This window comes from Haliotis asinina, chromosome 12, assembly GCF_037392515.1.
Source record: "Haliotis asinina isolate JCU_RB_2024 chromosome 12, JCU_Hal_asi_v2, whole genome shotgun sequence".
Taxonomy (NCBI): Eukaryota; Metazoa; Mollusca; class Gastropoda; order Lepetellida; family Haliotidae; genus Haliotis; species Haliotis asinina.
Genome location: NC_090291.1, coordinates 14,387,988 through 14,415,380, shown reverse-complemented (window position 1 = coordinate 14,415,380; position 27,393 = coordinate 14,387,988). Strand labels below are relative to the sequence as shown.

The window sequence follows — 27,393 nt, the reverse complement described above, 5'->3', positions numbered from 1 at the left end:
TACTTTGCAGATGAAGTGATTATTATGTTCATTTCTGTAATTGGTCTTTCAGTGCAAACAGATAAATGGCAGGTGAACGTGAATCTTTATACAACCAGCATTGATATATTCCGAAGAGATACTCTTTTACCGGCTTGACAGAGATATTTTTAGACAAACGCATGAATGCTGTAACTTATCACAAATTCCTTAAGATGACATGTTGTCTACCCATGCGCTAAATCTATCAAAATCTATAATTTAATGTAATCTATAATAATCTATAAAATATATAATTATCCCGGCTTGGAGAGCTAAGAAAGCTCTATTATAACTTCGCTCTGTTGTTCTTGTGCTCGGTGTTATTCCGTGGACTATTGGTTTGGAATTATTGGATTCTCAAATACAACTAATTTTACCATGTAGATCTAAATGTGAGGTTTAAAAAACTATCATACCTTATACCTTATACCTATTATACTTAAACATCTTATATATCTTTAGAGATGGTTTTGTTATTATATGTTTATCACAGACAGTTGCAATGTAAATATGTCTATTAGACGGTTCCATATGCCGGCCATTGTTATGTGTAAGCGGGAATGACTATTAACAAACGTCTGTATGCATATGATTCATATTGTCAGTTTAAGTCGATGTTTGAGCAAGAGTATAATTCAGCAAACTTGCGCCACAAAAAAGTTCACAATGATTTCATGCGTTTTAGAAGAGGCCTTTAAGATTTAGCATTTAACCCTAGAAGGTTTTTTTTCTGTTGTTAAGTTTAGATCCGGTCGGTAGCATTATTGTCGATGAATGGAATTGCCTTTTTATGTTGTTTATCCTGTGAGTGAGTGAGTGAGTGAGTGAGTGAGTGAGTGAGTGAGTGAGTGAGTGAGTGAGTATTTTAACGTCACATCGGCAATATTTCAGCCATATCGTGACGAGAACATTTAACACTGAAATGGAATATAAGTATATCATAAAGACCTGTCGTCAAAGGACAATAAAACAGCTAGAATATCAGTTACAATTTAAAACTAGCGTGGAAAGGTAAAACTAATATCACTATTTGGACAAGACAATATAAAATAGGGCTATATACCACCAACAACTGAAGGTTGATCACCATAGTAGGGACAATGGGGAGTTACAGTACATTTGCTTTCTGCGTGGACCCTACATCACCCCTTCAGCCTCTAGTAATTTAGGAAATCTAGCCATACATTACAAAGACATATATTCTGCGATTAAAAATGTGGAAAGTTTTAATTTATGTTGAATGTTTGTGGACGTACGTACTTATCCTGTATATGAAAAGCTAACAAACAATTATCTGCCGCATCTGCCTTTATCTCATATCAGTATTAAATTATTGTCTTCAATACTTCCCTCCAGAGAACCGTCGAATCAAGGTATTTATTTACAATGCAATTCTATTAAGAAACGCATTGGTTCGTTAGAAGTTGATTATGAATGCCATTGTTATTTTGTATATCAGATTCTGCTACATACGTGCCTACGGCTTTTCATGCAATAAAAAAATGAATTGAATCTATCGATATATTCATTCTCGTGTTCCTTTGCTTTAAGACGCTTTACAGGTTGGATACCGTGGTTTGAAATTGTGCGCATAACGCATGCGACGGGATGTGACCGTAGGAGCGCGTATTTATGTTACATAGTTATTTCCCTTTAACGGACTTCTAATCATACTTCATAATAGTTTTGCCTCACAAGCATTTATCCCGAGCTAAGCCTGGGCAAGAGTTGCCCCCCTTTATCAAATTTAATTTGGGTATGCTGTACTAATTGGAGAAAATGTTAATACCCTCTGGTAACACATTTTTATATATTTTTTAATATAGATTTAGTTTAAAATTATTTTAAAAAATATTTTATAGAAACAAATTGTGCTATTATAAACATATTTTTGTCACTGATGAAGCAACGTTTGTTATTAAAATGTCTTGGTGTTTTTTTAAGTTGATTAACGTGTCAACTACTAGTACTTACTTTACTATACTTTTCTATTTCATTTCAATATTGAAATATCTTAATGAGAAAAACACATGCATATTGAATAATAAAGTGAACAATTTACTTTTAAGAGAACTTTTATTGCCATTACGTTTTACAGACAGTGCAACAAAGGTGTATGGAAGAAGGGAATCAGTAATCAATCAGTAGCGAAAAGTGGTGCCTTTTTCGAAATGTCAGAGTTTTCAACAAAGTAGTTTCGGGACGTCTAGTGTAATGATTTATATCTGTGTACTTTTTGCTATAAGTCGTTTCGTCATTTATCATTATCAACATATAAAACGTTAGATTTATGGCATATGATTAATTAAACACGAGGACTACACAAAGTAGTAGAGAGAACTTTTATTGACATTACGTTTACAGACAGTGCAACAAAGGGGCGCAAAGTGTCAAACAAATGCCTCGGTGTCTTGCCATGTTTAGTAGATAATTAGATTCGGGAAATATTTTCCACAAACTGATGCCAAATTTATCAACTTCTTGACATTTAGTATGCAATGTGTATTGAAGAGGGGAATCAGTAATCAATCAGTAGCGAAAAGTGGTGCCTTTTCGAAATGTCAGAGTTTTCAACATTACTGCAAAGTAGTTTCGGGACGTCTAGTGTAATGATTTATATATGTGTGTTTTTTGCTATAAGTCGTTTCGTCATTTATCATTATCAACATATAAAACACCAGATTTACGGCATTTGATTAATTATACACGAGGACTACACAAAGTACGATAGTACGGACATCAGCGTCTCGGGGAATATTTTTCGTATGATAAAGTGTTTCTCTTGTGCTTCATCCCCACACTTACCTGAGGAAGAGCAGAAGCAAAGACATCCACAATGCTAGGCATATTGGCATTGATTGTGTCTGCATCGGCATACGGTTCCTCAATGAAGAGGTATGACTTGAAGCATTCAACCATGATGATTTCGACGGAAATGCTCAGTCAGACCGCTTGGTCTGTAGATGATGGTAGACCGGGCCTTTTGAGGTGCATTATCCGGTGCCTGGATGAGGAGGTTTGTGTGATGGTGCTGAAAGACTCAGTGTCGCACAAATGTTTATGGCTCACAGCACCACTTCTGTCACCTGAAGGATCAGCTAACACCACAGCCAATATTTATACTCTTCATAGACAAGTGATGAAGCAAGGTAAGGTTTCGATATTTGTATTTGTATTGTAATTGTATTTGTATTTTTGTGTGATTTACATTTACATTACTCTATCAATCAATATTTGAATCGTGGTGGCATGTCTCACTCACGTTGGCATTTAGTGTCAAAAGCAGTTATATACCGAAAGAAGTCGGGGTGTTTAAAGTGTAACAACAATGAATTATTTGAAGAAAGATTTTATTTCATAATTACATATATTCATAACAGAAAATGGTTAACATGGGTGTTCTAATCTCTTCATATGAACTACATGTATATATACATGAGCTTAAATGAAACACCATTCGATATATTAATATTGACATATTAATATTGACACATCGATATTATTCTTCAAATGGGTTATCAAGACCCTAACTATTAGGCATGGGGATGGTTATCAGTATGTGGCACGATGGCGGTATCCCGAATTGACCATTGAGTACACCTTGCCTTCTAAGTAAAGAGTTCATCTTCTCCTGGTGATATACCTCGTTACGTCTCCCCACTCAAGAACGGCCGTTGGTAACTTGTGGAGGTTGGCGCTTTTCATTAGACGAATTAACCCTACCCCATGTACCACGCCAGACATTATTGCGGTTACCTGTCAGTAAGAAAGGATCGGACAACACGTCATCACACCAGCAGCCTGTAGCACCGTTCTGATGATACTGGTGGAAAGATGGAGTGCCAGTCTCGAGGACTCGTTTATTTTGGTCGCCCGAGTCCTGGGCGATCCTTTACGTCACTGGTCACCACGCGCTTCCTAACGAGACAACTAATAACTGCGTGTGTAGTCTTGCAGTTAACAGTGATGGCGTAATGTGACATCATTCGGTCATGTATGTCAATAACAATAACTTGCCATCGTGTATTTTCTGAAAGTCTACATCTAACCATGTCAAGAAAAAGTAATTGTGTTAGAACTATCATCAGTTCAGATCACCTTTTCGCACCGTTGCTTTAAATATACATTCAAGTGAGCTAGAGTATGATCGATTGTTTGGAGCATATTATAAACATTGCCCTTGGATTTAGGTGATGCTTAATTAACGCTCTTGTGTATATATGAGTATTCTGTGATAACATGGTGCAATCACACTTGCTTGCATGAACTTTAGGTTCTCAGCTACATGAAGGATGGATTTCAATATGACTCTTACCTCTTCTATTACCAAATCACATGAACGTCATTCATGAGTGTGTGCACAAAATTGTACTAGTCCTAGATTATCACGACAGGAGGTATGCAGACTGATCAGGAACCACGCCTTTGACATCTAGTATTACAATGTAAATGGACAACCAACAGATTATGTCACAAGCCCAAGCTCCGGTACCAGGAGCTAAAACATGCCTACGCTCCTTTATGTTCACATCAGTCAGACCTTTAGTCAATTAGCATATGTTGATCAGTTCGTAACTAAGTATTTAGGAAGATGCACATCTCATTAATAATTCATAGAAAGACACATGTAACCTGCCCTTTCATCGCTGCCTAATGGGGTGCACAATAGGGGGTAAAACCAAAATCCGTCGGAACACTTCCATCATGCAAAAATATTTTGTAAAAGCTATTTTAGGAAGCACTTTTAATTGATTTCGGCTACGCTGGTTGCTATAGCAGTCATTTCTACCTGTACAACATTTACTGTGAATATATGTATTTTGTCCTATAGTTTTTCAGGATTCCCTAAACACATCGTGCAATCCTGGCGCCAGCTGTGACAATGACGCACTGTGTTACAAAGGCAGGTGCCTCTGTCCACCAAACCAATATTATTCTGCATCAGCTGCGGGATGCCGAAAATGTATGTTATCTGTTTGCCATTCTGTGGTGAGAGCTTAATCTGCAGAATCTCGTGGTAGTGAACGATACCCTTTTCTATGAGCGAGTACTGTCTTGATATCTGTGAAAATCCGAGAATTGATCTTCCCCACCTCCTTAGAGGGGACTAATGGGATGAGGTGGTGACTCGCTGACCTTTGGCTTATGCCAGGGTCATTCCAACCAGTGGAATGACGGTCACACTGTTGATCACTTGCTTGTCTGCTTCAGATTCGATGCAATGTTACAAACCGCCCACATAATATAGTTAATGTTACTGAGTAAAATATTTGGAATATTTACTTTCAGGCACGTTAATCTGTGTATTTTCTGAAAGTCAGCGTATAGCGTACCTGGCGAAACTCAAGCTTGTCGTAAAAGACGACTAACTGGATCGGGTCGACAGGCTCACTGACTTAGCAGAAAATGTCATTTTATCCCAATTACAACTGATGCTGTTGATCACTGGACTGTCTGGTCCAGACGCTATTATGTACATCCCGCCGCCATAACTGTTATATTGCCGAGTGTGGCTTAAAACTAAACTCACTCACCACTTTCATGAATCTTGTCAATTAAATTTGGCTCCAAGCATGGTGAGAGTATTAGTTTTATAATCAGGGACCCTGTCCATAAGGTGTTACTACCATCACATCATTCGTAAGCCGATTTAATATAGTCTTACGATAGGTTGTACCACTACGAATAATTTGCGGGTAGTGACCAAGATTATCATGACTGCTCCCTTACGGACCAACCCCAAGGGAGACCCAGATTATCATGACTGTTCCCTTACGGACCAACCCCAAGCGAGGCCCAGATTATCATGACTGTTCCCTTATGGACCAACCCCAAGTGAGGCCCAGATTATCATGACTGTTCCCTTATGGACCAACCCCAAGCGAGGCCCAGATTATCATGACTGTTCCCTTACGGACCAACCCCAAGTGAGGCCCAGATTATCATGACTGTTCCCTTATGGACCAACCCCAAGCGAGGCCCAGATTATCATCACTGTTCCCTTATGGACCAACCCCAAGCGAGGCCCAGATTATCATGACTGTTCCCTTACGGACCAACTCCAAGCGAGACCCAGATTATCATCACTGTTCCATTATGGACCAACCCCAAGCGAGGCCCAGATTATCATGACTGTTCCCTTACGGACCAACCCCAAGTGAGGCCCAGATTATCATGACTGTTCCCTTACGGACCAACCCCAAGCGAGGCCCAGATTATCATGACTGTTCCCTTATGGACCAACCCCAAGCGAGGCCCAGATTATCATGACTGTTCCCTTATGGACCAACCCGGTAGTCACTCATCTATTAGACTAACGAGATAGACATATTTTGCCATTCTGTTTAATATCTGACTCCAGGTAACCCAAGTGGACGCACATTCAGTCGCTATCCTGACCTTGGAATAAGCGGATACAACAACGATTGGATACTAATGGTACCCAATATGGATGCCTGTATTAAACGGTGTCTTGATGAAACTGAATTTCTGTGTAAATCGGCAGAATACAAACTTAAGGGATTTTCATATGATTGTACATTATCTAACGTGACTTATAATGAAGTCTCAAACGATTCCCTGGCAATGAACTTTCTTGGATGGGCGTTCTTGGCACGCAATTGTGAATAGAAATGGGACAGGGATATTCTTTCTAAATGTTTCCTATATAATGCCACGTGTGCTATGTATGAGACGTAAGTCTAGAACAGTGGTCGATTACGACATTTCAAAACACATTACGTATCATTTAGACTGACTTGTGTATAGGAAACTGCATTAGATAGTTGTTCTTATTTTTAAACTTTGGTTTGAGATGTTCAATTTCTGACGTCAAAAAGATCAGAAAATTAGCCTGTTATATGTAGGAATACTAACTTCAGAGTACATGCAGATTGAAGCATGTGTAACACGTGATGTAGAACAAAACTAATATTCCTATTGTAGAATTCGTACTGTCGAGAAGAAGAAACCGATTCCTTTAATAAACCGAGTTTGTCTCCGCTGTCATCAAAGTGTGACTTTTCTACATCGCACATGTTTTTCCTCTTGCCCACTAGTGATTAAAAAAAACAAAACATGTAACCCTCATTGCATTAATTATTTGAACGACGAAATCGGTATAACTTACATATTTTCTTGGAATGACACATCACATAGCCAGTATAAAACTGGTATCAACGTCTTATGATCATCATATGTATAGCTTCGGCTGCACACAGTGTCCTCACTTGAAACGACTTTCAACCTACACAGAGTTAAATTTGAGGCAGATTACTTCTCATGGTTTGATTTTAAGGTTGAGTGAGTTTAATTGTTTGTCGATTTTCTCAATAATCCAGCAACATCACGATAGTGGACACCAGAAACCACTGTACCCATGTGAGGAATCGAACCCGGGTCTTTGGCCTGACGAGCGAGCGCCTTTAAAAAATAACACATGGCTACCCCAAAATCCCTCGTCTTTGTTGAAAGCTCAGTGTTTCAAGATTAAATACGGTGTCCACTCCATATGCAATTGCTCCATATAACAGTGATTGCATGTGTACATTGGGCAACAAAAACAAATATAAAACGTTTGAAATAAGTTTTATTGATGGACATTTTATGCACACATATCGGAACAGGACACTGGGCCCTCAAAGTGTCAGTATGTATCTACTGACAAGTCATTCTGTCCATGTATCCAGGCAGACAGCGGAGAGATGGACAACACGACATGGCAGGCATTCCGTTAATCCTGCATTCTTCGTTACGGCGACGACACTGTAAAACATAATAATTATGAATACGTTTTACACATCTACATATCGTACGGTCTTCACATATCACCACTTCACCGCAATCACTTCAAAATCTATTCGTTCCTGTCTTCAAGATATGTAATACTATCTTGAAAACATCCCTCTATTTTGACTTTCGTTGATGAATTGCAATGCATATCCACACATCTTTCCATCAAGTCATCGTGTTATTGTTTAAAATATTGTGCATGCTAAAATGTATTTGAATGCACATAAAGGACACTATATCATTGAACATATATGCAATGGAAGTAATGTTCAAGTTCACGAGTTTGGAGTAAATTTGGAGTCAGTGAGTAAGTTTTACACCGTCTATGGCAATATTCAAGCAATGGGTGTCACACATATATTCATGAGGGAAATCGAACCTGGGTCTTCTGCGAGAACTATATTAACCACAGGGCTATCCCACCGCCCCAAATAGCTTTGGGGGTATATTATGGCTGATGAAGAACAATTTTACAAATGACCAAGGCCTTTTATCTATAAACTTTCTTGTTTTTATTATTTGAAACAGAATGTTTCCACCTCCTTCATCTGGTGTACAGACAAATCTTTGAAGCGTTGTGTTTCAAAAAATTAAAAACATATTTATCCATAAAAGATATTGGTCATATCTACAACTTCTAAATGCTTCTAAAAGACATCAATGTTACAAATGTCAGTTTGTCTCAGGACATCATTCTAGACCGTTGTTTGTGAGGGCACGTTTGTTTAGAGATGACAAAACATGTTTCTGTAGGTACAGGTTAGTGAATGTAATGCAGAAGAATCCCTGAAGCTAACGTCTTATGGTGTGCCAGTTGTCAAAGTAGTGTACGTCAACTTACCCCCAAACCACCGCCAATTCCACTTCCAAAGTTTCGCCTGCACATTTGGATGTTACCAATTCCTTTCTGACACGTCAAGCCACTGCAGCAAGTGTTGCCATTCATCCAACTGCACATTTGCCCCTCATTCTGACACTGCATGAACAATGAGTGAGTGAGTGAATCATGCTTTTGATTTGTTGTGGGGATGTTCACCCAAATACGGGACCTTCGATATCCAAACAGTCAAACTCGAACGTAGTACATTTAAATACACGTTGTCTAAGAGAAAACGTTAATATTATAGGAATAGAATTCCAAGACTGTGGTGTAATTTGTATTACAGAAACCTGGTTACATTCTGGTGTTTCAGATGATGATATTTTCATACCAGGTTTTCACAAACCACTTAGAGAGGATAGATCCGCAAGGGGAGATGGGGTTGCTATTTACGTCAGTAAACACCTTCTTTGTAAACATATGATCACTCTATCGGAAGTGGGGCTAGAGGCACTCAGGGTGAAATTTCAAGTAACAATAAGCACCGTCAAGTTGGCACTTTCTATCGTGCTGATAAGAGCAATGCAATTGGGATTTAATTGACATGTCGATAGGTAATGCAGCAGTCTTGGACTTAGACATGATTGTTGTAGGAGATTTTAATAGTCACTATCTCACTTGTCATAAACAACGTATAGAGTATTTACAAGCAACTGACGGCCTTAGACAATTTATATCTGAACCTACTAGGATCACGGAACTCTCTAGAACATTAATTGATCTAATCTTTGTCTCAAACTATAATGAAGAATGTTCTTCTGGTGTGACTGATCCTATATGCAGTGACCATTTTCCAGTCTTCGTTAGTTTGAAAAGCTGCAAACCACAAACCTCATCTTTCAAGAGAAAGATATACAATTATTCACTATTTGACTTGGATGGACTAATCTCTTATTTCGATCAGATTAATGTTGGATATAACCGACATCGATTCTTTCGTGAACAGGTTTACAGACTTTTTTATTAAATACTTACGATAGATTTATTACAAATAAAACTGTAACAGTTAGAAACAGAGATAAACCATGGATGACAGCTGAAATACGAAAACTAATTCGTAAACGTAATCGCAAACATAAGCTTGCCAAACGAAGAAATTCTTCCACTGACTGGAAATTGTTTAGGAATTTAAAAAATAAAGTGGTATCAGCTGTAAGGAAATCAATTCAGCTGTATTTTCAGAAATCAGACAATATTATCAATGAAAATTGTGATAGTAAGACATGGTGGCGTCTGATAAAATCTTATCTTAGAAGAAAGGAAACACGTATATCATTTCCAACTATACCACATGAAAATGTAACGTACGACTATCCAGAATCAATAGCAAACATTTTAAATGACTTCTTTGTGGGTCAATCTACTGATCCGGATCGCCCACTTCCTCCCCCAGTTATGAAAGTAACGTCATGTGTAGATTAGATTGTATTGAGTTATCACAGCGTGATGTCCAAGACATATTGTCCCTAAACACAAGAAAAGCTACTGGCCCAGACGAAATTGGAAATACCCTGTCTGAGAGTTTTAACAAATCGCTTCACGCAGCAGTTTCTCCTAAGATATGGAAAAGGGTATCAGTAATTCCTTTACACAAGAAGGGTTCAGTAATGAATATGGCAACTATAGACCTGTCGCCCTTTCCAGTTGCGTGTCTAAAGTTTTCGAAAAGTGTTCATAAATACTTATTTAATTATTTTAGAGAAAATAATATCATTAGTACAATGCAATCCGGATTTATTCCTGGATTTGTACAATTTTATTGCAAGTGCTTTGAGTAAAGGTAAAGAAGAGCAGTGTTCTGTGATATAAGTAAAGCATTTGACAAAGTATGGCATGGGGGACTTTAACATAAATTAAAGACATTTGGAATTAGTGGTAAAGTGATAGAGTGGCTAAGTAGTTATCTAAGTAGGCCCAGAAGGTACTTATAAAGGGACATAACTCTAAATATATTCCTGTGTTGGCAGGAGTTCCTCAGGGTTCAGTTCTAGGGCCTCTATTATGCTTAACATATATTAATGACCTTGTTGATAATATTGCTTGTAACATACGTCTTTTTGCTGATGACACATCTTTGTATCTAATGATAGCAAACAGTCTTAATGACGACTTACAAAGAATATCAGTCTGGGCGAATAAATGACAAATGAAATTCAACCCCGAAAAAACGGAAACAATTCAAATCAGCAGAAAACGGGTTGCCAGCCCTAAGCGACCAATATTTATGCAAGGGATTCCTGTAAAAGAAGTTGATGAACACAAACAATTAGGTCTTATATTTCAAAAGGATGCTATTTGGGATTCTAAAATTAATAGTATTGCAGTTGGAGGTACTCCTATGATAAACTGCGTCAGAAGTTTGAAATATCATTTATCACGTAGGTCACTTAAGATTATGTTCCAGTCTTTCATTCTGCCATTATTTGACTATTGCAGTCACGTTTGGGACAACTGCACCTCTTCTCAGAATACCACTTTAGAAAAAAAAATACAGTTAGACGCATTAAGGACAATTTGTGAGGCAACAAGAGGAACAAGCCATAACAAACTATATGCAGAAAGTAAGTTCATTCCACTTATTGAAAGAAGACGTATACAAAAATTAACCCTCTTCCATAAAATGATAAACGACAAAGCACCAGACTACTTATGTACTCTTGTCCCAGACAACGTTTCGGCCAGTAATTCATACAACTTAAGAGATTCACAAAACTTACAAAACATTCGCGTAAAAACAATTCTTTATTCAAGATCATTTTTCCCAAGTACAGTAGATCTTTGGAATGCTATTATCACCAAATGACGTTAAAATGATACAATCCCCAAAATGCATTTATTGAAAAAATAACCCCTCAGCCTGGATATAAATTTGGATTTGATCTGAATTATGGAAGTCGAATTGGTTCAGTTATTCACTGCAGGCTTCGTCTATGCTGTAGTGATCTGAACTATCATAAATTTGAAACACATGTTTCAAACGATCCTTCCTGTTCTTGCGACCCTCATCGTGAAGATACCCAACACTATCTACTTGTCTGTCCTACTTACACTGTACTAAGAAATGATGCAGAATATTACAAACATGGATACAGTTTAAAGACAATCTTATATGGAAATAGTGAACTATCTGATCTTGATAATCTAGCTATCTTAAAATCTGTCTACCTCTTCGTCACTGCTTTTTGTAGATTTGATACTAAATATGGTTGAGAATTACTATCTCTAAGAAATAAAATATATTAGTTGCTTTTGAAACATTAGCCATTGACTAGTTTCATGTGCATTTACCTTGTGGTTGGTCTTGTGACTATCCTGTATTAGAACTTTGGTTTATTTACTTTTGTAAAGTGCACTGGAGAGGCATTAACATAAGTTTCCAGCTTGTATGCCAATCCACTCGTTTTCACGAATAAATATATTTAAACCAGCAAGGCGTGAGGGAGTGAATGGGATGAAATGTTCGTCACATCGGCAATATTTTAGACTTATTGTGACGAAAGCAATTAATTTTATAATTAATGGTAAATTCTAAAAACCTGTCAATGAAGGACTATAAAATAACTACAGTGTCAGGTTCGAGTTTATTGCCAGTAATGAGATCTAAAACAGTTTAACTACAGGTGACAATGCAACTTGAAAACAGGCTATGTATTTCCAATAGCTGAAGGTAGGCATGAACAAGGAGTATGTTGTGGATTTGTTTTATTATTATAACAATACAAATACTCCAGCTACATATAAATAAACAACTGCGTTAGGAATACATCATCACGTTCACAAAGTATGAAGCAAAATGTGAGGCAGTTAAACGGGCTTTTTCTAACGCATCATAATCACTTGGATACTGAGCGAGTGAGGTTTAAGAACGATTTTAGCAACATCCCAGCAATATCACTGCAAGGGACACCAGAAATGAATTTCTCACATTGTACCCATGTGGGGAATCGAACCCAAATCTTCAGCGTGACGACCTATGAAAAAGATTATCGTTGAGGTCAATATTAAAAAACTAAAAATTACAAAATGTATATAAAATTAATATACATTAACTGTAACCCATTGCACACCGAAACGTCAAGCCTATGTGACAACTGTTACCACGCATGAGACTGCAGTTTTGTGCCATATTGTGACAATACATGAATAAAGTTGAAAATGTTGTAGTTATACAGTTGTACTTTAAATGGCAAATATTTAATACACCTTCCAAGTATGTGTAATTAAACAGCTTTGATAAAATGTAAGCATACATGCAATGTTGCGACAACAACATGAAATATACAACAACAAATGCAGAGACTTCGACAAGAGCTTGAATCTTATCATGCATGTCCGGAAGGGAGGTTGCATATTTGCTCAAATTACAATTATATAATGCAACAACACTTACCCCAAAGCCAACGGCATTTTGAACCAGGACTGACACCACACAGAAAAACACAAGACAAACTTTGAACATTGTTGTGACAGTGTACGCCTGAAACCAAATAAAATGCATTAAGATTAAATGTTGACAACAAAGGCTCATGTGGTAATTTATAATTATGGTTTAATTAAGCAAATCGGTGCTGAGATACATTTTGTTGGTGACGAGTAACGCAAGAAATGAAATAGTTGGCAGAGTCTTCTAGGATGACACAATTTGATTACCGTATCTTCAGATTACAAGTTATAACCTTGTACCTCAGCACCATACACTATAAACAAGTTCCATCCATCTTACTGACAGTATGAGTGAGTCTTTTGGCTTTATGCCGCACTCGGCGATATTCCAGCTATATGGTGACGACAATTGTGATGTATTTGCAAATGCTGATCAAATCACTGTCACTTTTAACTCATTCAAGTGTTCATACATACCTGTGCACCTACAAGATCAAACTGGGAATGTAATATACGTGCCAAATATATGTATTTATACCCAGTTTACACGCTGCATAAGAACTCTCGGGTAGAAAATGTGTCGTATTTCAGGCCGGATCAGCTAATGATCTGGCAGCAACATGTGACGTTACTCTGATCTGCTGTAGATCTGGATATGTTATCTTGATCCACGTGACATATGTGTTCTTGACGCTTCACCGAACATGATTTGGTGGTAAAAGATTCGCAAGTGATTACTCCTGCGTTTGGCCTTTGAGTAGAATCTGACCTCATCCTATTGTCACATGACACTATTGATCTGACATTGTTGCTGAGTATTCCAAAACACACTCAGTACTTTTCACAAAACACCTTTACTGATTTGATATGACTCTCCTTCTTTTCTTTCAGTCATACTTTAAACTTATATTATACTGGGATTTCTGGGTTTTTTCCGTTGTAACTGATTCCAGCCACAACACGAAAGATTGTAAATATTTCATTCTTATTTCTCTCACTTCATTCCCATATCAGTGGTCTCCTAGTATTATAGTTCCATTGCATAAAAAAGGAAGCATTCACCAAGTAAATAGTTATCGTGGTATCTCTCTTATGAATATTTGTGGCAAAATCTTTACTTCCATTTTGAACAGGCGTTTGAAAGAGGTTGTTGACGTGTTAGATCTGTACCCTGAATGCCAAGGTCGCTTTCGTAAAGGGAATTCTACGGTAGATAATATTTTTACACTTAAAGGTGTTATGCAGAAATATTTGTCGAAAACAGGAGGTAGATTTTATTGTTTATTTGTTGATTTCCGTGAGGCGTTCGATTCAGTAAATAGAGATCTTTTGTGGTTTGTTCTGTTGTCTTATAGTGTCCATTGGGCTGTGTTCAATATCATTAGAGACATGTCTTCAAAGACAAAGGCTAATGTTAAGTTCAATAATATAACAGTTTCGGAATATTTTGATTCCTTGAGTAGGGTTCGACAAGGCTGTATTTTAAGACCTCTTTTATTTGCGTTATTTGTTAATCAGTTGTATACGGAAATAATTACTAGTTATGACAGGGGTGTATTTATTGATCCAGAGTTTATGGAATTGTATTTACTTCTGTATGCAGATGACTTATGTTTGTTTGCAGATTCCGTAGTCAGTCTTCAGAGGAAGATCAATGTTTTAGTGGATTTTTGCCAAAAATGGGGTTTATCCGTAAATTTTGAGAAAACGGAGGTGTTAGTCTTCAGAAATGGTGATAAATTGACGAGATATCAATAATGGCATTTTTCTGATCACAAGTTAAATGTTTCTGCATATTATGATTATTTGGGTTTACTGTTTTCAAATAGACTTTCATGGTCTAAATCAGTTCAAAATCTGGTAAATAAAGCCAATTGTCATCAGTTAAGATTTTTGGTAGGAGACTTAAAAATATTTCCCCAGCTATTCTGTTCAAATCTTTGACGTTCAGATAAAGCCGATAATTTTGTATGCCTCGGAAATATGGGGTTTTCAGAAATGGCATGTTATTGAACAGTTTCATATTAGGTTTTGTAAGTATGTGCTGAGTGTAAACTATAAATGCTCAAAAGCGGCTGTGTTGGCGGAATGTGGTAGAAATTATATTTATGTTGATAGTTTATTACGTGTTATGAAGTATTGGTTCAAACTTTTGCACTTATCAAACGGAAGAAATCCAAAGCAGTGCTATATTATGTTGCACAAATTAGATAAAGTTGGTCGCAAAACGTGGGTATATTTTGTCCGGAATACCTTGTTCAATTATAGTTTGGGGTTTGTTTGGGAAGCTCAAGGAGCAGGCAACGAGGAACACTTTTTGAAAGATTGTTATCTAAGAGTTAGTGATTGCCAAAAGCAATTCATATTTTCAGAAATGCACAAATGCTCATCGACTGATCTTTATTCCAGAATTAAAAGAGTACTTTGCATTGAGTCGTATTTAACGTTTTTGAAATCTAACGATAGAATTACAATGGTACGAATCGGTGTACTTCCAATAAAAAAAAATACCGGTAGATTTGACTTAGTTCCGAGGTACCAAAGACTTTGTAATATCTGTAATGATAATTTTGTTGAAAATGAATTTCACTTCTTATTTGAATGTAAAATGTATCATGACTTGCGCTGTAAGTATTTTAAAGCACTACCGCACTACAGAGATAAGCAATACTTTCTTTACATATTGTTGTACGTGGGCCGAAGGCCTTATTACGAAATAAACTTGATTGATTGATTGACTTCCATAATCTTTGCCTTTTATTGTGTGACTTCAAAATCACTTATTCCCTTATCATTACCTGTCTTTCTCCCTTTTCAGATAGTGATGATCGCATTTAGATAAGCCTTTTGTGATAAAATGATCAACATATGTATGATGGATTTTTATGATATCGGGAGTCTTCAATGACAACTAGTCAGTAGATAGAGGATAACAACTGAAACACCTGTTCTGCTAATCTATAATTGCGTAATATGGATTCGAAAGTTCGCTCAACTGAACAGGTAGTATGCATATATATATATATATATATATATATATATATATATATATATATATGTATATATATATATATATATATATATATATATATATATATAAAAAACTATATATGTATATATATATAACTATATATATATAACTATATATATATATATATATATATATATATATATATATATATATACTATATATATAGAGAGAGTTATATATATATAGTTATATAGTTTTATATATATATTTATATATAGTTATATATATATAGTTTTATATATATATAGTTTTATATATATAGTTTTATATATATATAGTTTTATATATATATATATATATATATAGTTATATATAGTTATATATATATAGTTATATAGTTATATATATATATAGTTATATATATAGTTATATATATAGTTATACATTTGTATATATGTGTGTGTGTGTGTGTGTGTATTTACATCTGTCATTGTATTATGTGAATAAGGTAGCCTTTTAAAGAGCAATCTCTATGTATAGATGATATGTTTGGATGGATATCTGTGTTTCACAACATGAACAATATCTACCGCTTAAATTGTTACCGTTCTTTAAGGTTTGAGGCATTATTTTTTGTTTCCTTTTCTTAAAGTGGAGACAATTGTTTGGTGGCTGCTCAATAATACATGTATATTATTTTTGATATTCATATCTGTATACATATTTCATAGCACAAGTATGACTTCAATGAACGTTTGTTCAATTTGACTTGGGGAAAAAGGATGCATTATCAATGAAAACTTGCATTTTATTCACTGGTTTAATGAGAAGTCACGTCGTCTTTAACATTACTTTAGAGAGCATAGAGCTACAGTTTTGTTTTGGGAGTACGTACGTGTATGAGAGATAGTCACACGGTCTTCTTTTGTTCTTATAAACCATAAACAAGCAGATATTTTTTATATTTACATACACGATTCAAGGTCTCATTCTTGATGGGATAATATATACAGAGGCGCTGTCTTTCTAACAAAGAAAACATGAGGAGGTCAGTGACTCATTGTATTCTCTACAATTATTACCTTGTTATATAAAGAATAAAACATAGCGCCTCTGTGTATATACCTAATCTCCGAAAGGACTCTTTGCACATTTCATTCATTTAAACAAGAACGTTTTTAAACCAGTCTTGAATGAACTTAGAGAAGGGAAATTGGGGAGTTCATTTGGAAGGAGCATTCCAAACTGAGGGCGCACTGTATTTGAAAGAGCGCTGTCCTGCTGACTTTAAGTTGTATTTTGGGACTGTTAACAGTTTCTCAGTGGAAGAGCGGTGAGTTCGTGGAGTCTTGTATATAGAAAGTTCTCTGGACAGATATGGCGGTAGTGAACCATCAAAATGCCGAAACACAAGTGTTGCAATCTTGTATTTGCATCGTAATGCGACAGCGACAGCCAATGCAGATGCTGCAGCATGGGAGTGACATGATGATTGTGCCTTTGTCTCTTCATCACAAGAAGAGGTGCACTGTGCTGTACTCGCTTGAGTCGAGCGATCTCATCAAGAGGGAGACCAAAGAAAACTGAATTGCAATAGTCCAACCTTGAAGTGATAAAGCAACTTACAAGACTGGCTGCTGCGTCTTCCGTGAGATATGGTCTAATGAAAGCAAATCGGTGCATCTCAAGGAAGAAAGCGTGAGATACACTGGTGACGTGCTTATGGATAGTTAGTGACTGATCTAGGTGCACCCGTAGGTACTTCACATACCATGAAGGAGACGTTCTCGCCAAGACACATAGGCAAATGAATGATACTAAAACATATAAAGAAACCTGCATGGAAGTTGTGTTTCATTTTTTGGGCCACTACATTCTCCACATGTAGAAAAGTGTAAGTGGAAATAGCTAACACGTGTCTTGCTATTATAAAATGTACAATCCAATCTACACCAACCACATGCAGACAACACTATATAATAGCCACAGCACTATCACACGTTACATTTGATTTTGTACATGGTTAGATGAATTATGTTATAAATACCTATACAAAGTTTTTCTACTGTTTTTGTTTGGTTTCTTTGGATAGCCTGAGCCTTTCCGAAATATATCAACCTCGGCACGCCTTTCGATGAGACAAACGGGATAACAGTGAAAGACGATCGTAATATGTGTTCTTTTTATTATGAACATTTCTGACTATTATTGTATATTAGACAAAAATATATAGCGATATATGTAAATTTTCAAATTATGAATAATCTTCTTTCTCTTCATTGACACAATGATGAAATATCATAAAAAGACCAATATCCCCAACTTATTTTGTCCAGCATAGTTTTGTTCAAGGCAAGCAAACATTTTGCCAAAATCTATGTCATCTCATGATCACTGCATTATTGATCACTGTAGAGTGGAATAGGAAAGTGAATTTGATTTGACGCATGCTACGTCACGGCTCTTCATCGATTAATTTGATAAGAATCTCTAAAGCCGTCCATATTAGAGACGTCATTAAACATGCGTCTTTAAACAGTAACAACAACAGTGCACAGGTCAACACAAGGCAGGTATGTATGATGGAATCATTTTTTTTATTTTCATGCATTTCATGCACACACATGGTGATGCAGAGACAACCGCATTAGTTATATCTACTGACAAGTCATTCTGTTCATGTATCCAGGCAGACAGCGGAGAGATGGACAGCACGACATGGCAGGCATTCCGTTAATCCTGCATTCTTCGTTACGGCGACGGCACTGTAAAACATGATATGAATACCTTCACACATCTATATATTGTGTAGTCTGTGGGAATGCAAGTAATTTCACGTTCAGTTGAGAGAGGTGTTATTTAGGATTCAATGGGTACAAAGGGCGTGGTTTGATTGAAAGACACATAAAGGGACATATTTCTTATATCCATATATGGATCCCCAAAAAGAACTTTTTTCTCTCTGATGACACTTATGAGCAATGAAAATCTCCGATGTAAGGGTTGCATACGGGTAACTGAAAAAGGTTCAGCCACGTATTTCTGAATTTAACGTCTAAAGGTGTGGCAACTGTTACAGTCTGGTAACTTACCCCCATACCACCGCCAACACCACCTCCAATGTTTCTCTGGCATGTTCTGATGTTGCCCATTGCATACTGACATGTCAAGCCATTGCAGCAAGTGTTCCCGTTCATCACATTACATGTTTGTCCCTCGTTCTGACACTGAATCAACAAGAAGGAGTCTGTTGTACACAATATTTTAGACATCTTTCAGCTAGGTATGGTTGCATTACATTACCAACAAATCATCAGTGTTGTGGAACAGCAGAAATTTCTCCGCATAATGACATGGATATTGAACTACGGTTAAAAAGTTATTGTTAAGGTGAAAAGTGGGCATTAGATTTTTGTGACCAAAACCATGCAAAGGCGTATGAACGAAAGCAAAGTTACCGTTGGATGTTTGGAATGGTATAGCCATCCCATACCATCCCATACCGAAACATAGTCTTGGAATATAGGGTTCAATGTGATATAATTTGTCTTGAAGTTCCCTTTTGCCATCTAAGCATTCCTCAAATTAAAGGGGCTTAGCTCAGATTTGAAATCTCCATATCCACACAGACATTTAATTACATCCGAAAGAAGATTATGACACTTACCCCAAAGGCCAAGGTATGTTGTGCCAAGAGTGACACCACAAAGAACAGAGCAAGACACACTTTGAGCATCATTGTTATGCTTGGGCACACCTGAAGTAAAGTACAATGCAATACAATTTATATGTGCCTGTGAATACGCAATAATGCAAAAAACCTAGTGCAGACTATAATAACTACTCCTACAGTAGCCACAATGGTTCTTTGAAACAACAATGCGACAACGGAACCGTGTCTAATTAGCTGTCTAAGAAGTTACAATTCATTACCTGTGTCCTATGCTGGCATATCAAGTATACAAACATGTTAAAGTAACATTAATGTACGTGTATTTTTCAACACATTTCGACCACTGAAGAACTATGTCTCCCTAAACCTTCCTTGAATCATCCTGTTAAGGTAATATAAATAAAAGTAGAGTGTCACAAAAGGAGGTAAAGCTAGCTAGTATTATATTTTCAAAGTGGAAAATATTTTAGACAATACAGTCTACAGATAACGGTTGATTGGATGGTCTTTACTATACTCCTAGTAGTAACCGAGTATCTACAAACATTTTTGTTGGCAGTGTATTATAACGTATGATGGCGGACACGCGGCGTGTTAATCTTACATACCTGTTGAACTGTAGGATCAAACTGAGAATGTACAGTGCCTAACACGTACCTGTATTTATTCTCATTTTCCAAGCTGCATATGAACTGATGAACATATGATAGGTCACATTTTGTGTCAGCGATCAGGTAGATCAGTTAGTGAACTGACAGCAGCATGCGACGTTTCTCTGATCGGCTGTAGATCTTGACAAGTTATCATGATCCGCATGACACATGTATCATTGACGGTTCATCGAACTTGAAAGTGAAAGAAGACTTGCATACAAGTGCCTGTTTAATGTTCTGACAGTGAACTGTTTGGTTTGGTAGAAGCTGTCTTTTTTCAACAAATAAGTATAGTAGCGGGGACGGCAAAATGTGTTTCTCGTGTGAAGACGTTTTACTCATAATAAATAATCTCATAATAAATTTCAACAGACATCCTCTCCACTGCGTTTTTGGTTCGAGTAGACAATACCTTGTAAAAATACTTTTAAAATTAAACACCATGGCGAATGTGTGATGACAGCACGTGTAGGTCAAACATCTGTCATCAGCTTTCCCAAGATAAATAAAACATTTTGTGAAAGAAATTTAGGTTCTCCTTAGATAGATCTGTTATCTTAAAAAACAATATATGACGCTGTGACCATGAAACAAAACAGAGCTTCCGAACGTATCGGGCTTACTTCTCAATATATTGCAGCCTTTCACTCTCATTCTTTATTCTTGAGATTTACATTATTATTTTTCGCTTATGCATGTATCAGCTAAATAGTATGAGAACATACACCACAATTGTGTAAATCAAGCATAAAACTGTTACATGCTGATGTCATTCACATTCGTTATTACGCATTCGCCCCGCACGACATTTAATTGTCCTCAGCTGTTTCAACGTTCAGAGCATGACATGACGAGATAATCCTAATGGTATAGGTAAAGATACCCTTTAATGATCGACACTCATCTATGTACAGTATAGTCAGACAGTATTGGAAAAGATGATTGACAGACTATTACTGGGTGCAAGATTGCATGTGATGTATCATGCTCAATTGACACCTCCCAGTGGTATAAATAAGTCAAATAAGTATCTTCATTTCAGGTGGTCAGCTGCACAGGTAAATCCTTGTATGTTAAGTGTGAAATGCAAGTCGGTTACAGAAATGTTTTCTATTTTCAACAGACTTAGAGTTTTTTATTCCATGGGACAAGGCATCCTCAAACATTCTCCAATGTGATGACGTTTGTTTTTGTTCCTTTGAATTTAACATCATAATCAATATTAACAGTTAACCATATTGTACGCATAAATCCAAGTCCACGAATACAAAGTAATATGTTTGAGGTTCATATGAAATGCTTAGTTACCTTGTGTTCAAACCAAGGCTAACGTACATGACTTTCCTTTTCAGGTTTTCTCTATCACAATGCTGTCCAAAGTGTGCATTGCTCTAATCCTCGTAGCATCAGCTCTGATTCAAGATTCCCATGGCTTTGTGAGTTCTAAATCCCGCGACACTTGTCATTAACTTTCAGACTGCATAACAAAACCCCAAAGTGCTGCGACTGCCATAGGTGTATGTTAATGTATGTAAGTTACGGGTGCCTTAGCGCATTGAACGATGGCCACCGGGGCCCGTTTAAACATTCATTGAAAACATGACATCCAACCTAATGCCAGATATGTGTTCATCACGCTAATGATTGAGGTAACATAAATTGTAGATTCAGTTCTTTCCATCAAAGCATTTTTGCATTGTTTTTGATAAAACAGTTCTCTACTCTTGAAATAATGCTAGCTAGTTTTAACTCATTTATATATGATATTTAGTTTACAGTCCGACGATGACTGTTTATTTAACTGCTTGGATTTATTTTCTATTTTTTTAATTTATTTCTTCACTATATGGCTGAAATGTTGCCGAGGTGACGTTAAATTCTAACTCACTCACTAACAATTTCTGAGGGTTTCCATTCTGCACAGTTTATTGTGGCGCCCTACGATACACGCATGTCCCCCTTCTCTTCACCAACAACCCATTTCAACGTTTGTGTGTGTTCTGGTTCATTCATTCATTCATTTATTCATTCATTCATTCATTCATTTGCTTTCGGATTAAACTATATTCACTCCATCTATATTGTAGAAGGATGGTGTACTTATACGACATGGTTGTGCAACTATATGCATACTTCAAACTTTGAATTTATTGCTGTATTGCATTTTTTATTGTTATTGCTATCACATACAATCAAAAACAGGCTCACTTTGTGCCCAAATGTAGCTATCGGATACCTTGCTTTTATTTTCCTAACTAATGGTAAGTGTGTATTCTGATTCAGAAACGTTGTGTTCCTCACAACACAGACGATCACATCCATTTGCTGATGCTTTTCATGCCTCAAAGTAAAAGTTATTTTATTTTCCAGTGCAAGACTGAGGGACAAATGTGCAATGTGATGAACGGTGAAACCTGTTGTAATGGCCTGATGTGTGAGTCTGGGATAGGAAACACAAGAATCTGCAAGAAAAACATCGGCAGTGGCCCTGGGGTAAATTAATGACAAGAACCTAAGGGGTAGAATTCGGCCAGAACTGTCTTCTTCTTTCGCGAGTTGTGAAAAGAGTGAAGTATGTTATTCCTGCATGACACTCTCAAACGTTGTGACATAAAGTGTATGTCTTGACTATTATTACCCTTAAGATAAATTTGTCGAATTCTGTTTGGTGAACAGCCAAATCCAACAAAATCTTGTGGGTGGATTTGCCAGGGTGTTCGACCCGTACACCCCAGCAAACGTGTGAATGTACATATTTGCTTTTGTGCCGCAAAAAACATTCACATGACATATTTACACATGTATTACCAGCTACACATGTAAGTACACACAGGGGCTTTAGTTTATCAGCTTGTCCTATGCTTACAGTGAGATACACAGGACGTAAGATTCTATCAAATACAAAACCACATAATATTAAATTTTAATACATCGAAGTACATCATCTTTTTCTGTACTTTTGGTTTCTGAATAATAGCCCGCAAATCATAGCACCTTCTTCTTATGTCAAATCTTGGACCCCTCACCACACCCCTCAAAGAAGTTGATGACACAAGTTAATAACATTTCGTTTGTGTTCTTAACATTGTCATTGTATTAGGTTTAGTTCATGTTTGTTTTCATTTTGACAGGATTAGTTGATGGTACACTTATGATGTTATTTCCATTTCACAGTGTCGTCTCCGGAATGAGGAATGCAAAATCAATGGCATCGACGCCATGAAATGCTGTGGCTCGCTCCGCTGCATGCCTGGAATAATGAACAAGATGATTTGTCAGTAGATGACATCTGATGATTAATCTTGTATTTTGAACAACGGAGTCATATCATTTGTCATTTAAATGTCCTCTAAATAAAACTATGACGTCTCACGTCTGTTTTCTTTATATTTTCAAACTTTGTCCTACTTTTTCGAAAGAGATATATAAAGTCTATTCCATGACATTGTCTGAACATTCCTCTGTTTACATACTGTGTAAGAGTTTGTGCTAAACTTGATGGAACATGAAAAAAATGAAAGACCCACTTTGAGCATCATTATTATGCCTGGGTAGACCTGAAACATTAATGCAATGCATTTTAAGTTTTATTACGTCTCAATAGTATGAACCTGCGTAAAATCCTAATGTCGTCAGACGAAAGATGTGTAACTGAACGGGGTGTAATTGACCCAGTTTTCTAATATGCTGCAATTCGTTGTGGAGATTTACGTGTCTTCGTTCTAGTGCAGAATGTTAATATTATACTCTTTCAAACCATTGATTTTGACAAGTTTGTTAGCACGATGTTTCTTGTGTCGTTTAATGTACTCATTAAGTCATTCCTAAGAAAAAAAAATGTCACAGATTCGAATGCAAAACCAGTAATGAGATCTAAAACAGTTTATCTATAAGTGGCAGTACAAGTTGAAAACAGGCTATATATTTCTCAAATACCTGAAGGTAGGAAGGAACAAGTAAGAGTATGTTGTGAATTTGTTTCATAGATTATAACAAATTGACACAACTATGTATAAATAAGCAACTGCCTTAAACCATCAACATATAGAGAGAACTAGGAGCTCTTTTACTTATTGCAAAGTATGAAGCAAAAGGTAAGGCAGTCTAACGTATCATAATCACTTGGATATTGAGCGGGTGAGGTGTAAGGTCGATTTTGGCAACATCCCAGCAAGATCACAGCGAGGGACACCAGAAATGAGTTTCACACATTGTACCCATGTGGGGAATCGAACCCAAATCTTCAACGTGACGTTAAGTTACTCGACCGCCAATGTGGATGCTATGGTGAAAGATTATCGTTGAAGTCAATATAAATATACATTAACTCTAACCCATTGCACACCGAAACGTCATGCTTATGTGACAACTGTTACCACGCATCGGACTGCAGTTTTGTCCCATATTGTGACAATACATGAATAAAGATGAAAATGTTGTAGTTATACAGTTGTACTTTAAATGGCAAACCTTTAATACACCTTCCAAGCATGTGTAATTAAACAGCTTTGATACAATGTAAGCATACATGCAGTGTTACGACCTTAACATGAATTACTGTTTTCATCTCTAACGAAATATACAAAAACAATTGCTGAGACTTCCACAAGAGCTTGAAGATTATGCATGTCCTCCAAGGGAGGCTGTATACTTGCTCAAATAAAAATGATATAATGCAACAACACGTATCCCAAAGCCAAAGGCATTTTGAGCCAGGACTGACACCACAAAGAAAAAACACGACACATTTTGAACATCATTGACGTGACAGTGTACACCTGAAACTAAATAAATTGCATTTCAATAATTATTAAATTTTGACAACAAAGGCACATGTGGTAGTTTATCATTTCTGTTTAATTGTAAAGCAAAACGGTGCTGAGATACCTTTTCGTGGTGACGAAGAAATGAAGTAGTTGGCAGTCTTCTAGGATGACACAATTTGATTACCGCACCTTCAAATTACAAGTTATGACCTTGTACGTCAGCACCATACACTATATAGCACGTTCCACACATTGTTCTGATAGTATGATAGGGTTTAGTCTCACGCCACACTCTGAAATATTCCAGCTATATGGTGACGACTGACATGGTGATGTAATTGCAAATGCTGATCAAATCACTCTCACTTTTAACTCTCTCGTGTGAGTTAAACATACATACCTGTTCACTAACAGGATATGACTGAGAATGTGCTGTGCCTGCCAGGAATATGTATTTATACCCAAATCACATGCTGCATAAGAAGTATCGGGTAGAAAATGCGTCGTATTTCAGGTCGGATCAGCGAATAATCTGACAGCAACATGTGAGGTTACTCTGATCAGCTGTAGATCTGGATAGGTTATTTTGATCCACGTGACATTTGTGTCACTGACGCTTCACCGAGCATGGTTTGGTTGTAAAAGATTTGCAAGTGATCAAAGATTCGTAAACTCATGCGTTTGGCCTTTCAGTAGAATATGACTTTTTTCTATTTTCACATGGGACTATTTATCTGACATTGTTGCTGGAGATTTCAAAACACAATTTGTCTTTTCAGCTTGTTTCAAGGAACGGATCAGTAGTTTTCATAAATCACCTTTACTAATTTGATATGACTCTCATTCAAACTCTGTTCACGCAAATATGTTTGAGATGTTTATGTCTATACGGAACAAGAAAAAGGTTTCAGCTGAAATGCACGTTCACTTGACATAAATTTGTTATCTTACCATGTATGTATACTGTTGTGACACAAAAATGCAAAGTGAGCTCTTTTCTTTGAAGCATGTTTTACACTTATTGAGTTGTCTGCTTTTCGGCTCTGAGTCATTTCTCCCACAAAGATTGTAATTGTTTTCCTTCTTATAAAATACTTTTTTTTAAAGAATTCTCTCACTTTCTCTCACTTCCATATGTACTAGCTCCATGCTGGTGCGGAGGGCGAAGTCAGTCCGTACGGCGAGATACATTCTATTCAAAATCATTTATTCTGTCTTTTTTCACAAAGTAGACATGTTTACCAACGTTGAAGACTACACAAGTAGGAAGAGGCCAGTGATACACCAAAACAACATGAGGAGCTGAAAAATAATATGGCAATGATGGGGTAAAGGATACAATATCATTGTATTCGTTAACCCATCATTACCTTGTTACATAAAGAATACAATATAGCGCCTAGGTACATAAAGTACATATGCCCCCCACCCCATCCCCAACCCCCGACCCCTTCGGTACTACCACCATTCACCTGATAAAGGAGCAAGTATACGCTACGAAACGTTGTGTTTTCCACAATACATTTAAAGATGTTGACATCCATAAATCTTGCTTTTCTTATGCTTTGGACTTCTAGATGCCCTTCTAAGATTTAATCCGATATTACACATGGTTCAGATTCATCATGAACACATCATGTTGATTGCAGTGTCAGCTCAGGGACAACCCTGCAATGTTATGAATATTGTTGATATGTTCTGATGGGTGCAACTGCTACCAGAAACACCAAGATACTGGAGAGAAACGTGGGAAATGGTACTACGGTAAGTACATAACCAGTATCTAAGGTGTACAACTGAGCAAACGACACACTAAAGTTGGTTATATATTTTTTGTATGTCATATTCCATCCGACTGTAGAATCTGCCGCTTGGTGAGTATGACATTAGCATCTATTTCAGAACAAAACTGTATTGTTAGTATATCAATAATGTGCCCAAAGGGTTACATTGTGGCTCACTTCACTGTGTGCCTGGAATAATATTTTTAGGGCAATATTACACTAGTGTACTACGGCTTCACGTAAGACGTCAAATGTTTAAAGGTTGTGACGTTACAATACTCATGTCGCTGTCGCAAGTTTACTAGACCTTCCTTGACTGAGAGTCCTCACACTGCAGGCGATTTCGCAGCAGTTTCTGTCAGTTAATATTGGCTAGTAATAAACAGAACTCGTTTAATAGCACTGGTATTACACAGAGGGTCGTTTAGTATCCTATATATTATACGTCAGTAGGTGGTGTCAGTAGGATGC

At 36.8% G+C, this 27,393-nt stretch overlaps 1 protein-coding gene across 1 annotated transcript; it reads right to left on the bottom strand.

The window, feature by feature from the left end:
* Positions 1 to 7,677: 7,677 nt before the first annotated feature.
* LOC137258956 (uncharacterized) lies at positions 7,678 to 19,808 on the bottom strand. The gene is made up of 4 exons (XM_067796651.1): positions 19,714 to 19,808; positions 19,139 to 19,273; positions 8,654 to 8,788; positions 7,678 to 7,785 (listed from the first exon to the last, which is right to left on the bottom strand). The coding sequence occupies exons 1-4, from the start codon at positions 19,783 to 19,785 to the stop codon at positions 7,678 to 7,680; spliced, it is 450 nt and encodes a 149-aa protein (XP_067652752.1). The 5' UTR covers positions 19,786 to 19,808.
* Between the last annotated feature and the right edge of the window lie 7,585 nt (positions 19,809 to 27,393).

Coding starts and splice junctions, on each gene's coding strand:
- LOC137258956 (XM_067796651.1), bottom strand. CDS start 19,785: ATGATGCTCAAAGTGTGTCTTGCTCTGTTCTTTGTGGTGTCACTCTTG. Junction 8,789..19,138: donor GTGTTGGCGGTGGTATGGGG/GTAAGTTACCAG, acceptor TTGTTCATGCAG/TGTCAGAATGAGGGGCAAAT. Junction 7,786..8,653: donor GAATTGGCGGTGGTTTGGGG/GTAAGTTGACGT, acceptor TATGTTTTACAG/TGTCGTCGCCGTAACGAAGA.